The 15,281-nt window shown below is 47.7% G+C and overlaps 3 protein-coding genes across 3 annotated transcripts; 2 read left to right on the forward strand and 1 right to left on the reverse strand.

Annotated features, from left to right (window-relative positions):
- The first annotated feature begins 70 nt into the window (after nt 1-70).
- EBNA1BP2 (EBNA1 binding protein 2) lies at nt 71-4,623 on the forward strand. Its single transcript, XM_062581753.1, has 9 exons — nt 71-168; nt 286-369; nt 901-1,067; nt 1,993-2,116; nt 2,688-2,777; nt 2,996-3,071; nt 3,342-3,432; nt 3,846-4,008; nt 4,350-4,623. The coding sequence occupies exons 1-9, from the start codon at nt 106-108 to the stop codon at nt 4,398-4,400; spliced, it is 909 nt and encodes a 302-aa protein (XP_062437737.1). The 5' UTR covers nt 71-105; the 3' UTR covers nt 4,401-4,623.
- A 228-nt stretch (nt 4,624-4,851) lies between these two features.
- Nucleotides 4,852-8,221, reverse strand: CFAP144 (cilia and flagella associated protein 144). Its single transcript, XM_062581755.1, has 4 exons — nt 8,057-8,221; nt 7,164-7,223; nt 6,207-6,310; nt 4,852-5,158 (listed from the first exon to the last, which is right to left on the reverse strand). The coding sequence occupies exons 1-4, from the start codon at nt 8,187-8,189 to the stop codon at nt 5,045-5,047; spliced, it is 411 nt and encodes a 136-aa protein (XP_062437739.1). The 5' UTR covers nt 8,190-8,221; the 3' UTR covers nt 4,852-5,044.
- Nucleotides 8,222-8,423: 202 nt separating this feature from the next.
- Nucleotides 8,424-14,836, forward strand: PIF1 (PIF1 5'-to-3' DNA helicase). Its single transcript, XM_062581605.1, has 12 exons — nt 8,424-8,882; nt 8,966-9,086; nt 9,155-9,280; nt 9,363-9,516; nt 10,216-10,330; nt 10,404-10,510; nt 10,954-11,093; nt 11,738-11,844; nt 12,609-12,696; nt 13,194-13,339; nt 14,255-14,446; nt 14,777-14,836. Exons 1-12 carry the CDS (start codon nt 8,424-8,426, stop codon nt 14,834-14,836), a joined length of 1,815 nt encoding a protein of 604 aa, XP_062437589.1.
- The last annotated feature ends 445 nt before the right edge of the window (nt 14,837-15,281 follow it).

Consider the following 15,281-nt stretch of genomic DNA (forward strand, 5'->3'; position numbering starts at 1 on the left):
CTGCCGCCGCCGCGCCGCCGCCGTCGCCACGGCAACCGCGGCGCCGGCCCCGCCGGAAGCGGCGGCGGCGCGGCCGGAAGCGGCGGCGGCTCCGGCGGCGGCAGCATGGCGCGGCGCGGCTCCCTCTCGGACTCGGCGTCGGAGGACTCGGCCCTCTCGGACTCGGAGGTGACCCGCGGGCGGGCGGCGGCGGGCGGAGCCCGCTGGGGCGCGGGGCGGCGGCGCGGCCTGGCCCGGCGCGGCGCGGCGCGGCGCGGCCCGGCCTGACCGCTCTCCTCCGCGCAGCTCCAGGAGGCGTTTTCGAGGGGCGCGCTGAAGCCGGGGCTCAACGTGGTGCTGGAGGGGCGGCCGCGGGCGCCCAACGACGTGGTGAGTTGGGGCCTGCGGCGGCGCGGCGCCCTGGGCGGGGCCTGCTTCCCCCCGGGGCCGGGTGCGGGGCGGGCGGCAGCCGGAGGTGCGTGGCGAGGCAGAGCTGCGGAGTCCCCGGAGCCACGTTCCCCTCGTCTGCGGCGGGGCGGGCAGGGGGGAGGGAGGGAGGGAGGGAGGGAGTCGCACCTTGCGGCTTGGGAAATTCAGGCTGGGTGTCAGGGCAAAATCCTTCACCCGGAGGTGGTGCAGCGCTTCAAGGAGCGTTGTGATCCCCATGCTGGGGGCCTGCGAGCCTGGGCTGGAGCCGAGGTTGGCTGTATCTGCTGTTGGCTTTGTCCTACTTCAAGTGAGAGTTAGACTATACAGTCCCTGGAGTTTCTTCCAAGCAGCACTGCTGTGATAATTTGGGGTACAACCCAACTGCCTTTGAGGACTAGCCCATTTTGTGGCCTGCATGTTCATTTGTGCCAACCTTGAAAAGCTTGTTTTGTGCCATGAAGTTGAGAGCGGTGCTTTTTTTTTTCTCTGTAGGATGGTTTGAAGCAGTGTCTCTCTGAATTCAAGCGACAGCTAGCTTGGGTGGAAAGGCTGGATGTGACTTTGGGTCCGGTATCGGACGTCATGGATCCAGTTTCACACAGCACTTCTGACAAAGATGCTGTTGACCCTGAGAATGACTTCCAGAGAGAGATGAGCTTGTAAGTGTTTTAGAAAAAAAGAGAGAGATTTCTTGTAGGGTTTCAGCATATTGCTGCATGCTTGGAGTCTCCTGCCTGTACACAATTCTGGTGTCACTTCACCATCATGTTTCACAGTATCCCACAGACTACGATACTGGCTGTCACTGGTATCATGTTACTTTTGCTCCATGTTGTGTGCATGTGTGACACAGCATGCTTTGTAGTGCTATTGCATTATATGGGTGACAAACTGAGTGAAACACCAAAGCTTGAAGTCTCACCTGTTTTTTCAGCAACTCAGCTTTACTCTATTGGTTACAAGTAAGAATGCTGGTTTATAACTAAAAAGGCTACTTAAAGTAATTCAGGTTCAAATATTTTTTTTCCTTACCAAAATTTAACTGGAAAACTTTTTTAATATTAAATAGTCATGTAATGTTAAGTTAATTTGGCTACTGTTTCCTTGAAGGCTGCCAGTCTGTTTCGATGATGGTCAACAATACAATATCCTATAGTAGATTTCTGGAGTGTTTTTTAACCTGCTCAGTAGTCTTGGATTGGAGCTACAGTTGTTTGTTTTAGGAATTCTTGAGTAATCAGTGTAACAGTATTGTTCAAGATGACTTCAAGGATACTAAAATGTGCATCCAAAACCACTGTGGGTTATGCAAGTGTTTTATATCTTTTTTCCCCCTTGCATTGTACAGTACGGTATGTAAAAACTGTGATTGAGAACTGGATGAAGTATAAGTGCAAGATATCAGTGTTAATATTGTACTGGCACCTACATTGCTTTTAGTACTAGTGTTTAATGCTGTATGGTACAGAATATTGATATAAGTCTGGGATGTAACAAAAATTTATCTGGTATCAGCTAGCTTGTATGATCAGAACTTCTGTCACTGTCATGAGATAAGCTTGATACTCAGCATTGCCTCTCTAGTTACCGACAGGCTCAGGCCGCCGTCCTGGAAGCCCTTCCAAGGTTGCAAAAGCTACAGGTTCCTACTAGAAGGCCAGATGATTACTTTGCAGAAATGGCAAAATCTGACCAACAGATGCAGAAGGTACGTAGTTTAAATGATGGCATTCTTTTCTGTGTTACAGGTTGATATTAGCTTGTATTAGGTACTCCCTTTGAGATTTGATTGTGTTCATTTCTGTGGGAAAGACCTGTGACAGTGTTTGTATTGGGATTTTTGTCTGTGGTAAGACATTTTTTCTTGTTTAAGTATTCCTTTGGAATGTGAGGAGTTCCATAACAGGCTGGAACATTAAGGTAGAAAGGTGATTTATAATTTCTCCTAACTGTAACTAATTTTAAAGATACAGAGAATTTTCTCCGTATATGTGAGTGCTTGTAAAGTCAGCTGTGTTTGTACTCTTTGCTCTGAGATTTGCGGTCGCCTGTGGCATTAACATGTGATCTCTTTTCCTAATTTAATTATCACTCTTCATTTATACTCACTGTCTTTTGATTCTTAGTGTTTTTAAACAGTATGTTATTGAATTAATCTATCATGGGTAGTGAGCGGGATGTGGTAGTAGTTTTGTAGTAAGAGGGCTGCACAGCCATAATAAAGTACTCGTATTTTCCTTTGCATTACTGAACTCTTTTTTTTTTAATCTCCTAATAAGATTCGTCAGAAGCTTAAGAGTAAACAAGAAGCAATGGAGAAATCTGAGAAAGCAAAACAGCTCCGTGCACTGAGAAAATATGGCAAGAAGGTGAGGTGGAGCTAGAGAAGTGACCCATCTATAACAAGAATCTAAAGCCTGAGTGAGAAGCTTAGAAATTGAGACCACATGAGGCAGGCTAAAATATATGGAATCTGTTTAGTCTTTTATCTTGCTGCTTTGAAAAGAGAGAGAACAAAAAATGAGCTACCTAAGAAAAGTCTTGGGTACTAGAAGGAATGACACTAACACCCTCTCTTTGATCGCAGGTGCAAACAGAGATTCTGCAGAAAAGACAAAAGGAGAAAAAATCAATGTTGAATGCAGTCAAAAAATATCAGAAAGGTAAAGCTAACATTTAATAGAGCAAACGTGTAACTGGAAGAATAGTAGTGTGTGAGGAACATAAGGAACTGACGTGTGGTGTCGATCTGTAGTGGTGGGTAGTGAGTTTGAAAGACTGCTGCTGTTCAGAGTCATACAGCAACGGCAACAAAAATCCTCCCAACTATCTGCCCTCCAGTAGGGGTGACTTGTTGCTATTACTTGCTTAGACTGAAAATTCCTATGTTCTGTGGTAGCAGCTGAGCAACTATTTTGTCTTTGCTCTTGCAGGTCTCTCTGACAAGCTGGATTTCCTAGATGAAGAGCAGACTTCATCTCAGGGGAACAAGAAAGGCAGTACAAGTCAACGGATAAAAAAAGGGTGAGACTAGGAAAGAAGGATACTAACGGCATAACTTGTGATTTTTCCAGTCCAGGAGTTTCTTTTGTAGAACGATGAAAGCTGTTTTAATCAATGTTCCTTAACAGTAAGATTCAGGTAGCTCTGTCTCTGTCTCTCTGTCTCTGTCTCTGTCTCTCTGTCTCTGTCTCTGTCTCTCTGTCTCTGTCTCTGTCTGTCTCTCTCTGTCTCTGTCTGTCTCTCTCTGTCTCTGTCTGTCTCTCTCTGTCTCTGTCTGTCTCTGTCTCTGTCTCCAAGTGTGGACAGAATAGAGACAGAAATATGCTAATTTTTCTCTCTTCAGTAAGAGGGGAAAGGTTTATGCTAGCTGAAGGGAGTCTGTCAGCGGATACATGCGCCTTCTTTGGAGCTTCCTATTGGGGTTCTTTTTTCAGACCAAATGCCAAACGACGATACAAGAATCAGAAGTTCGGTTTTGGTGGGAAGAAGAAAGGCTCAAAGTGGAATACAAAGGAGAGTTTTAATGATGTATCCAGCTTTCGGGTAAAAGTGGCTCACAACAAAGGCCCAGGAAAAGCGGGGAAAAAAGCCCTCAATGTAAGTAAAATGTTGCATGCAAATGATTGCAATTGGCTGGGAAGCCAGCCCTGGCCTGGTAGGGCAACCTGAGTGCATTGTGGTGCCTCAGGTAGTGAGAATGTTTGTCTTTCGGAACTGAGCATAATTCAGTGACGGACAGTGTTGAAGGTAGTTGTTCAGTGTCTGAGCAGGCAAATGAGCAAAGGAGTAAGCAGGTACTGTTTGTTGCTACCTGTGTCCCAAAATCTCCCTCTCCAGAGAGACTGACAAATATCCTCTCCTTGGTGTCTTTTCCATGCTATAGAGCTAGAAGAAAGTTTGAAGACGTGAAACTAGCTGAATCTATTTTCTTTTTGCAGAAGAGACCTGGAAAAAGAGCAAGGCAGAAAATGAAGAGCCGAGCACGCTAAGTGGACTGTGCTCCTCAGTGGGGTTCCAGTGTTTCTGTGTTGTAAAATGCTTCTGCTGTCTTCAAGCATCTAACTGCAGAGCAAGCTAGATGCTTCCACGTGGCATGAAGAATGTTGGTGAAAACTAGTGCCTTATCACTAATTTTTTATTGTGTATTTCCTGAGGGATTGTTTTCAACTTACACCTTTGGTGCACGTGAAGTCATTAAATAGTTTGCACAGAGCTCTTTAATGCCCCGTCCATGTTTATGTTGTGAGCAATGGCTGAAATCTCTGTTCCCTTTAGTCCGACAGCTTTTTCCACAGCTAATGTTGACTTGTACTTGCCGCACTTGAGTTCTGGGTCATGTTGCCAATGTTGAAATAAGAAGTCTGAGACCTGTCAAGGAGTTAAAACTTTTTTGGTCTCTTTGTGTAGATGGTTTTGGAAACAATAGTGATACAAAAGCAGCAGTCTTACAAACAGGTTTATTTCTGTAACTGTTGTCAGGCTGCAAATTTGGCCAGACTGGGATTCTCTTCTCACTCTTTTCATTATCTTCTCTTGTCAGAAATCTACCAGAATCACTTAATAATGAGCAGAGACTAACCCATTAGAGAGATGTCATTAACTGTTTCTATCTAAGCTGTGTGCCTTTGCCATGCTATTGAAGGTTCTCACACTGCTCCTTCAGGCGCCAAAAAGCAGCCATGTATCTAGTGATCTCAGTGCTCCGGCGTGGGAAGTGCAGCCTGCAGTCAGTGCGATCCACGTGAATCTGGGGGGGGAAGAAATTGTAGCATGAGTAGTCATGTGCTTTTACTATTATTAGCAGTAGTATTCCCTCTTGAGCAGAATGTATGGTGTTCACTGCTGCTAAGAAATGCCCAAATGACTAAGGAACTATTTATTTTAGAATGCACTGTTTGCTGTTTCATTACAGTAGGACTTGGTGAAAAAGGAAAAAACATTTCTGAAAAATTCAGTTCAAAGGCAATTGTCTTGAAAACAGTATCATGAATCCTGACTTCTAAAATATAACTCAGTTTCCTGCACTCAGTTCTAGTTGCTCTTTCCTGCCTGGGAAATCCAACAACCAGTGTCTAAAGGCTTAAAGCTGGGCTGCCTGGCTCTATGCTTGCCAACAGTAACTAGTTTACCTGAAGTGTAATATGAGAAGTTGTGGAAGATTAATCTTATATACAGTTTTCTTTACAACAGGCCTGAATTAATCAGGCCCTCGTGCTTTCCTGGAAATGCTAAACTAGCTATAAAATCAGTTATGGTCATAGCTATTAGCTTGTAAGATATGATCAACATTTCTGCTTGTTAATAAGATCCCTTTTCCTCCTGATTATTCCCCCTCCTGCAAGTGAATTCTCATCGGTATATTTTTCCTGGGGTGAATTTAGGTGACTATTAAATTTCTAGTTCTGCTTTCAGTTTGTCTGAAAGATGCAGTACAGTTGCACACTTCTCAGAGTACTTATGTATGACAGTTCATATTACTCACTATTTCTCTGTTGAATAATTTCATAAGTGTGAACACGTACTTAGATAAAAGCTTGGGTTGATGGTCGCTGTAGGTATTTTGAATGCAACTTTTTGGGTGGAGGGGAGTCTGTTGTTTCTGTGTTCAAAGCCTATGCAAGTGTGAGAGTCTTGAAAGTCTAAAAGTTTGTTTTCCATGAACAGTTCTGCTCTTTTCTAGTCATTCCTGTTTTCCATCTTTGTCACAAATTATTTTCTGGCATGAATATCCTTTAACATGATGGGCTGAACCACTCTGAATCATACAGAGTTGGTTCCTTAAGTACCCTACTTACCAAAGGTGTTGTGTTCCAGCCAATTTCCTGACTTTCAGTTTGTGGCTCTGAGTATTTCTTTGTTGGCTCCAGTGCTGCGTGATGAATAAGATTCAGGAACTTGGCTGTTGGTTTAAGAGAGAGAGTTTTTAAACATGTCTTTCATTTGTGTCTAACAAATGACAAACTAATTGTGTGGATGTATGCAAGCGAGATCCTAACCCTTCCCAAGTGATAGCAAGGAGGATAAGGTTGGAGAGAACTCCTGTGCTTCTGTGAATGATCTATGAGAATACAGGGTGACATTTACCCTGACAAAGCTTCAAAATTTGTCTTTCTACACTGTTTGGTTAATTCTATCTTCCTTGTCTACTACATTGTAATGTCTTATTCTTTATATGCCATATTTAATACAGATAGACCACATTAGCTGTCATCTTTGTCACTTTCCTGAGACATGCTTCCTCTCTCTTTTTCCCCCTAGTCCTTGTCTACAGCAGGCCAGCTTTAACCCACCATCACATTTTTAGATGAAGTTAGCCTATAAGAAATAAGGGAGCAGTTGCCATAAGAATTCTTGTTACTGGTGCTCTAAAGCAAGACTTAACAGCTGTTTCAGCAGTGTTTGTCATATGGAGCTGCTAAGTAGAGTCTGCAGTGACAGGCACCATGTATGTATAAAATGTTTCTAGGTTTTTTTTCCCCAAGTGAAATTGATGTTCTCAAGCAAAGTTATAAGGTTAATAATAATAAAAAAAACATATGAGTGCACGCTGGTACTAATTATTAAAAGTAACGGGCAGGACCTTAAAATGGAGAAAAAAATCTTATTAAACAAAAATCATGAATGTGTTTCTTCTTCTACTGTCACAGTGGTGTGTCCATATATGCCATCTTTGAGATTAGCTGGAATGTTTTAATCTTAATTATTGGTCATTTCCTTATTTAATTATCACAAGCTGTTCAGAGGTTTCTTACCATCTGCAGGCTCTTCTATATTGTCATGCCAAGACATAGGCTTCCTGGTGATCATGTGAACTGGAGAGAAATGATGGAAGTGACAAGCTTTAATGTGTAATTAGCATCACAACTTGGTAAAGGTTATGTAGCATTGCGAATGTTTTTTTTTTTTTTTTTCTGGTTATTCTCCAGCTTGGGCCCAACTATTTCACTTAAGCTGTTAAGGAAAAGCAGCATGTGGCTGAACGAAAATGAGTCAAAGAGTGCTGGCTAATGTTAACTTTCTAGGAACTGAAGGGAGTTAAGCACACTAAGGGCCCTTTAGATGCTGTCTGCATTCACTAGACCAGTTTCATTCTCCATGACCCCCCCCATCCCGACCCCAAATGGTGGCCAGCAGAGTGCCAGGATTCAGGAAACCTTTTTTTTTTTTTTTTTTTTTTTTTTTTCCTTTGATTTATTTTACTGTAAAAGCTAGACCTGAGTGGATTTATTTATATTACCCTTCCATGTCAGTGCAGATTATGCTGTTCTATGACGGACAGTGGGCAGGTGGAAGTCACCCTGGAGCTGAGGAGACTTCGTGTTTGAGCTCTCTACCCTGTCCTACCTCTGTGGGAGGTTTTTTGTTTGTTTTGGTTTGGTATTTTGCTCGGGGTCCTTGGATCCTACATCCCGAAGAGCTGCCTCACTTCTACGACGTTTGCTAAGGCCCTGTCTAATCTGGGCTCCCTCTGTAAGTGTGCAGACAGGTTACGGGGTGTATGTGGGGGGAACAGCCCCCCGGCTGCTCTTTCCAGGCCTCTGCGGCCGTTCCTGGGTGCCGCCCGCAGGCACCCGCGGGGCCCGCGCCGAGAGCAGCGGCGGCGCGGGGCCCCCGTCTCCCCGCAGGAGCTGCGCGGCCGGCTCACCCGGCCTGAGCGGGTTCACGCCGAACTCCGTGTGCAGGCGCTGGCACTGCAGCTCCCGCCGCACCCGCTCGCAGAAGATCTGGTTCTGGCGCACCGCGTCCGGCGGCTCCTTCTCCCCGCGGAGGGCGGCCATGGCGCCGGGCGCCCGCCCACCCCCCGCCGTGTCCCGGCAACGCCTCACGCGCGGCGACGCGAGGCCGCTGATTGGCCGGGCCGGCGCTCCGCCCCCGCCGCCGCCGGCCGTTTCTCCCCTCGCCTCCTATTGGCTGCTGAGTTAAAGCTCCCGCGGGCGCTGATTGGCCGCGCCCGCGGCCGGCCGGTTTGAATCGCGGGTGGCCGGTGGGGCGCGCGGCGCGGCGCGGCGGGCATGGAGGGCGCGGAGCTGCGGTGCACCGTGGCCGTGGAGCAGCCGCTGCCGGGCGCGCAGGCGCCGCGGCGCCGCGTGCTGCGGGACGCGCTGGTGCTGCTGGGCCGCAACGAGCTGCGGGAGCCGGTGCTGCGGGTGATCGGCGGCGGGGCGGCGGCGGCGGCGCCGCTGAGCTTCGCGCTGGGCGGCGGCGCGCGGCTCTTCACGCGCTTCGCGGGCGAGGGCCGGGCCGCGGTGCGGCTGGGCCCCGGCGGCGCCCAGCTCCTGCTCTCCAACTGCCCGCCCGCCGCGCTGCGCCCCTTCCTCCGCCTGCTGCGCCTCAAGCTGGCCGCCCCGCGGGCCGCCCCGCGCGGCCCCCGCCTGCTGGCCCGGCCGCCGCCCGCCTTCGCAGCCATCAGCCCGCTGCAGGAGCGCGACCTGCCCCGCGGCGGCGAGGCGCGGGGCCGCCGCCCGGCCGAGGTGAGCCCGCGGCGGCGCGGCCCGGGCCCCGGCCCGGCCCTCGCCCCCTCCCTCACCCGGCCCGTCCCTGTCCCGCCCCGCAGGCGCCCGGCGCGGGCCGGCGGCCCCCGGCGAGGCTCTCGGCGGAGCAGGACGCGGTGCTGGGCGCGGTGCTGAGCGGCAAGAGCGTCTTCTTCACCGGCTGCGCAGGTGAGGGGGCTGCGGGCGGGCGGGCGGCCGCCGTCCCCGCGCCCCGGGGATGTGCTGGAAGGAGTTTCCCCGCTCTCCTCCAGGCACCGGGAAGTCCTACCTGCTGAAGAGGATCGTGGGCTCCCTCCCGCCCAGGAGCACCTACGCCACAGCCAGCACCGGAGTGGCCGCCTGCCACGTCGGCGGCACCACGCTGCACGCCTTCGCGGGTGAGGGCCGCGCGCCGCGGGGAACGCGCCGCCTTCGCACGGCGCGGCGGGGACGCGAGCCTTGCTTTCCTCTCTCGCCCAGGGATCGGCTCCGGGAAGGCACCGCTAGAGCAATGTATTCAGCTGGCCGAGAGACCTGGCGTGCGTCAGCACTGGCTGGCCTGTCAGCACTTAATTATCGATGAGATCTCCATGGTGGACGGCAAATTCTTTGATAAGCTGGAAGCAGTGGCCAGGTGAGTGATTGTCAGGTCAAGCAGTTCCAACAGAAATGAATTTCTAAGTTTCCATCTTGCTTTCTTCCTTTAGTTATGCGAATAGATACAGGGTAGCCACTAGCATAGGACTGGAAAGAAGCTCAACATCATGGCCAGCAGCTGGGCAGACCTTTACATGCTGAGGCTGGTATTGACCTCAAGATCTATACTAATTGCCGCTTCTGTATCTGGAGTCAAGCGTTGTCCATAGAGCCAAGTACAGAACACATGTCCACTTGTTTCATGCCCAACTGTTCTCTCTTGCGTCCTGGACCAAGCTTGCTGTGTTCATACTTGCTGCAAGCTGAACTTCAGCTTGGGTTCTCTGTGCTTTCTGACCGCATCTTATAGCGTAGGTGTTTGTACTGTAAACTGAAAATTCCTCCTTCTGTGGAACAGTGAAAATATGCTACAGTCAACATACAGTAGTGGAACAACTAGCAAAGTGCCAAGGCTGGCAATGACATCTTGAGTAATGAAGATGCCCAGGAAAAAAAAAAGAATATTGGAGTAGCATTGCTCATTACTTGAGCCCTTCTACAGGAAAAGATAATTACCTTCAGCTGTGTCAGGTGGTATGTGTTTAAATATACTGACAGGCTATGAAGTAACTTCTGAGACTCTGAATATGTCTATGTCTGGAGAATATTCAAGGCTTCTCTCTTCCCTCTGTTTCAGGGCAGTAAGAAAACGGGATGACCCTTTTGGAGGAATTCAGCTAATCATATGTGGGGACTTCTTACAGCTGCCTCCAGTCTGCAGGGCTAACGAAGAAACAAAGTTCTGCTTTCAGGTACAAAACTGTTCCTTAGATCACTCTTGCATTCCAGCTCTACCTGTTTCTTAACAAGAGAATGATTTACTAGGCAAAAAGCTGGAGAAAGTGCATCCAAATAAACATGGAATTGACTGAAGTGCGGAGACAGACGGACAAAACCTTTGTCTCACTCCTCAGTGCAGTTCGTCTAGGCAGGTGAGGAGAAACTGTTCTTTCTTGTCCCTGCTCCCTACCGACGGAGCAGCAAGTTGTTTGTCTTGCTACAGCTACGTTCCACCAGGGACGTAGTTGGGGCAGTAGCCGTAAACGTTTTGGTTAATGTAAGCTGGCTCTGCATATGTTGTTCTGATAACAGACACTTTCTAGAGTTAATCTTAGCAACTTCTGCTAAGGAATGCAATGGATGGTGAGCTGGTAACAGCCAAGGCAGAGCTGGAGATGTATACTTGCACTGCTCTCCTGCTTAGTATAGTTACCTCTCTCCACCCTTCGCTTGAGAGGTCTGGGGCTTGCTATAGCTCAATATGGTTCTTCCTAGAACCAGCTACTGCTGTATGTCAGCTACTGCTGCTCAAGTCTGATAAAGAATGCTTTTCCTTGTCACTTTTAACGAATAATCCTCTCTTCCTGGTTACCAGGTGCACAGAGGAGGTTGCCAGACTGCTGAGGCAGACTGCTACTAATAGGGCTGAGCGTGATGGGATCTTGGCTACTCGGCTCTGCACCCATAAGGATGATGTAGAACTAACTAATGAGAGGTGCTTGCAACAGCTGTCAGGTGAGTTCCTTGAAGGAAGCTGCTTGTTCCATGGCTAAGCTCTGGATGCAATGGGATTATTATAATGAGAGGAAAGATGGAACTTTCATCTTTGTTTGCACAGCACCACCAGTCCAAGCTGTGGATTTCAGAGGTGTTGGAGCAGATCTGCCTGGGGAAAAAAAAACAAAACAAAACATACAATTCTTTGTTTAGAAATCCCCACTGTTACTTCTCCGTGGGTAATATGCAGTGAGTTCGTATCTTGTGAGGTAGAGTGGATCGTTAATGCCTTCATAGCCCTGTTTCTTCTTTTTCTAGTATCGTAGAAAGGCCATGCTCTAATCAGGTTTCTTCCATTTCTACCTCCCTGTCTGGCCCTAGGATTCTTCCTTAGTCCTCTTTAGAAATCTGGTGTTTGCAAGTGAAACTTGCTGTATGTTCAAAACAATGACTGATCAGTTACTACTAACTTGATGGCCTTTGATTCCCAAACCTAGTTGTGCTCTGGGAGGTATGATGGGAGGAGAGGCAACAGTGAGTTTTCTGCTGGGTGGGAGGAGGGGAAGGAAATGGCTCTGAGAAATAAGTGCTGAGCCTCCTGCAAATGTTTTGTAGCCTATGTTCGATGGTTGTAATTTGTCATCCCTTTCTTTCCTTAATAGGAGAAGTGCACACTTTTGAGGCTTTGGACAGCGACCCAGTGCTAGTTAAATTAATTGATGCTCAGTGTCCTGTGGGTAGTAGAGTTGAGCTAAAGCTTGGAGCTCAGGTAAGTGTGTTTGGGGGAGAAAGACCAGCAGACCAAATGGCATAAGAAAAACAAAGGAGTAGTGGATAAATATAGAGCAGACTAATAGCTGTATTGAACAGTTTTGCTGGGTAACAAAAGGCTACATTTTGTATCTTCTCTGCTAGGAACCTGGCTCAGGCAGAAAACTTAAGCTCAAGTATGTGTGCCCTGAAAAGTGGTGACCACTGACTTCATATGTCTTCTGCCAGGCCCAGAAGCTTCTCACAAGCAGGAAGCAGAGTGCATTTGTATGAAGTTTCAGCTCCAGCAATAGCAGCCCTCCTGATCTGTAAGAGCATAGCACAGATTGCCAGCTGTGTGGTATTTGGTACTCTGGCTCCTTGCTGTTAAATAGCAAAGTGAAAAACTGGGATGGCTTTTAGCAGCAGCACTGTTTACCTCAGGAAGCTGTTTCTTGGCTGTTGCCAGTATCTTTAGTGCTGCAAGCTGCTTGGCATTCAGGAGGGGCAACCTGTTCCCTAGGTCCAAGAGGTGCTAATGTGTGGCTGCAGCTGAGGACAGAAACAGCTCAGGAGAATAGTGTTAAGTACTGCAGAATGATACAGCTGGGAATCCTAGGAAAGAAGGGCTGTGAGACTGCTGCATTCAAATCAGAGGCTGTGCTCTGATGCTGGGCCATGGCTGTACAGCCTGCTGTACTTGCATTGCTGGCCAAACAGCGTAGGGCAAGTGTGCTGAGCAGGCTGCAAAGCCAATGCACTTGGGGGCTTCTTTCCTTCCAGGTGATGCTGGCTAAGAATCTGGATGTGTCACAAGGACTGGTGAATGGAGCCAGAGGAGTTATTGTAGGGTTTGAAAGTGAGCAGAAAGGTGAGTTAACTCTAATAACAACAACAGAACTTACTGTTGACTGCTGTTAGTTCTATTTACTGTTAAAGCTAATCTGAGGAGGTCTTCTCTGCAGCAAGAAGTTTGTGGTTCTCATGGGCTGTAATGTCAAGCCCTGCATCAGCTGCAACTATCTACAAAGTCTCATATGTTTGCTTTTTTTTTCTTGTTCTCTGGTTGTGCACACTAATTCTCTTTTGCTGTCTGTTTAGCTGAAGCAAATCTTGATTTTTATTTTTATCTGTTTCCAGAGGGTAGTGCTCCCCTGTTTTCATTATCTATATTCTCTGTACCTCTACTGGCAACCTAACTGGCAACCTATCTGTTTTTATTATTATTATTATTGTTGTTAAAAATGTAGCCCTAAAATTATGAGACTTACGTGGGAAGGGAAGAGAAGTGGGTTTTAGGCTGCTGGCTTCCTAGCCCCAGAGTGTCAGGAGAACATTCCTGTTTCTTTCCTGCTCCTATTCCTACAGGGCTGCCTAAGGTGAGGTTTCTGTGTGGGGTCACACAGGTCATCAAGGTGGAGCGATGGGTCTTCAAAGGGCCATCTGGAGTTTATCTGAGTCGTCAACAGCTACCCCTAAAACTGGCATGGGCCATTTCCATTCACAAGAGTCAGGTGGGTGTTTTCATATGTGTATGGTGGTGTAAAAGTCTGTAGATAAACTTCAGCGGGTGAGCTTATATTGATTGTGAAAATGGGAGGGAAAATGAAAAGGTCCTTCTTGTGGTGAACTTCAGGGCATGTGCATCTCGAGCTATGGAGAAGGCAGCATCTCTTCTCCTGTTAGTGATGCTTGTCTGTTTGCTTGTTCTAGTAGGCAGCAGTAGTGCTGGACTATTTTTGTCCGTTCCCATAAGGGTGCTGGTATCTGCATGGTCAGTGCTGAACTGTAAAGCAGCACTGCTTCCTACTGTGGGCTGATTAGTCTCTCCTTGTTAGTTACTAGCATTACTGGTGCCTGAGAGAGCTGCAAGAGTCACAGCTGTGCTCTCTAGGCCAGATTCTTGCTTCAGTAATATGATTCCCGCCTCTTCAGGAGACGATATACTTTGGTGATAAATTCTTCTTTTGCTAATAGACCTATGGATTTACTCCTGTGCCACTGTTCAAATTGGGCCATTTCAGTTTCCCCTTGGAGCCTCTTGGTGCTAGGCCCAGCCATCCCTGTCTGCCCAAACTGTCTCATATGGTCTGCCTAAGGACTATCTAGGACTAGCTGTTCCTCTAGTTAATTACAAGGACTGAAAACAGCCAGTATCTTCCCCTGTTGTGCTGGATGTGCAGAAACCTCTGAATCCCATGTATCCCCTAACTCTGTCTCCCATCACTACTCTGCTAACAATTTAGAGCGGAAATTTTCCCACTTATTTCTGATTCCCATCTTTTAATCAGTTATTTAGTCACACAAGGGACCTCCTTTCTTACCAAGTTTGTATAATGAGGACTACCTCTGAAAGACCCACAGGATAGGTTACTGTTGATACAGCATGGTTTTCTTTTTTGTGACAAACTTCTCCCTGTTTCTTATAGGGCATGTCTTTAGACTGTGTGGAAATCTCCCTCTCTCGTGTCTTTGAAAGTGGGCAGGCTTACGTAGCTCTTTCCCGAGCCCGTAGCCTTGCAGGTCTTCGCGTTCTGGATTTTGACCCAAAAGTTGTGCGAGCAGATCCTTCTGTGCTGCAGTTCTACAGACAGCTGAAAAGTCATCAACTTTTAACTCAGGTAAAGAAGATCCTGTGCTATCAAAGATTGTCCTGTGCAATCAGGACAGAGATGTCTGGGTTCAGATGCTCCTTAGTCTCCCTGAGCAAGACCACTCAAATTGAAACAAGTGATGGCAGGAGAGAGGGAAGGCAGTGGAGCAGCTCTTGAGGTAACAAAGTAGCTGGTGCAGTATCTGGATGATATGTCACTGCCTGGCCCTCTGGGTGAAAGGGAGGGTTTGGGATGCTTTGATCCTCATCTTGTAGTAAGGACCAAAGGGGAACTGGTACACTAGAAGAATTTTTCTCTCTTCCTGCCTCCTTCCCCCCCCCCCCCTTTTCTCTCTAGGAATCTCTGCACACCCATTCAAGAGTTGATGATGATAAGGAAAACAGGAAATGCAGCTGAGAATGCCCTTCTAGACTCTATGAGGCATCAGCATAGATTGCTGTGTGGCAACAATCTTGCTGTTGAGCATATCTGATATCACAGGTGAAGCTGAAGATTTTTTTTAATGGCTGTTTCATCTAGCTGACTATGGATGTATAGAAGTCTCCTTGTTCTATGTCTCTGAAACTGGGAAGCTACTGTAGCCCTTTGCTGGGCCTAGTCTTGAGTACTTGTGTGTGTCACACGTGACTAGCAAAGTTATTGACTGAACAAGGATGCATCTGAGGGACCTTCTTGTGATTATACCCTGTTTGCCTGGAAGAAAGGCTGAATTTTATTCTCCAGGTATTCTCCAGGTATGTAGATGGTGAAATTTGTCTGCTTTTCTTCAGCAAGTATCCCAGAGTTGAGAGATGAAAGGCTTGTGTCCTTTTTGCCTGGATGGATTGGACCAGTTCACTGG

This window comes from Rhea pennata, chromosome 8, assembly GCF_028389875.1.
Source record: "Rhea pennata isolate bPtePen1 chromosome 8, bPtePen1.pri, whole genome shotgun sequence".
NCBI lineage: Eukaryota > Metazoa > Chordata > Aves > Rheiformes > Rheidae > Rhea > Rhea pennata.

What these genes read in the sequence shown, in the direction of transcription:
- EBNA1BP2 (XM_062581753.1), top strand. Translation starts at nt 106, where the DNA reads ATGGCGCGGCGCGGCTCCCTCTCGGACTCGGCGTCGGAGGACTCGGCC. An exon ending in CTGACCAACAGATGCAGAAG is followed by an intron (nt 2,117 to 2,687) that starts GTACGTAGTTTA and finishes TCTCCTAATAAG; the next exon opens with ATTCGTCAGAAGCTTAAGAG. An exon ending in AGTCAAAAAATATCAGAAAG is followed by an intron (nt 3,072 to 3,341) that starts GTAAAGCTAACA and finishes TTGCTCTTGCAG; the next exon opens with GTCTCTCTGACAAGCTGGAT.
- CFAP144 (XM_062581755.1), bottom strand. Translation starts at nt 8,189, where the DNA reads ATGGCCGCCCTCCGCGGGGAGAAGGAGCCGCCGGACGCGGTGCGCCAG. An exon ending in TATAGAAGAGCCTGCAGATG is followed by an intron (nt 6,311 to 7,163) that starts GTAAGAAACCTC and finishes TTAAACCAACAG; the next exon opens with CCAAGTTCCTGAATCTTATT. An exon ending in GCTGGAACACAACACCTTTG is followed by an intron (nt 5,159 to 6,206) that starts GTAAGTAGGGTA and finishes TTCCCCCCCCAG; the next exon opens with ATTCACGTGGATCGCACTGA.
- PIF1 (XM_062581605.1), top strand. Translation starts at nt 8,424, where the DNA reads ATGGAGGGCGCGGAGCTGCGGTGCACCGTGGCCGTGGAGCAGCCGCTG. An exon ending in AGCTAAAGCTTGGAGCTCAG is followed by an intron (nt 11,845 to 12,608) that starts GTAAGTGTGTTT and finishes CTTTCCTTCCAG; the next exon opens with GTGATGCTGGCTAAGAATCT. An exon ending in TTTCCATTCACAAGAGTCAG is followed by an intron (nt 13,340 to 14,254) that starts GTGGGTGTTTTC and finishes TGTTTCTTATAG; the next exon opens with GGCATGTCTTTAGACTGTGT.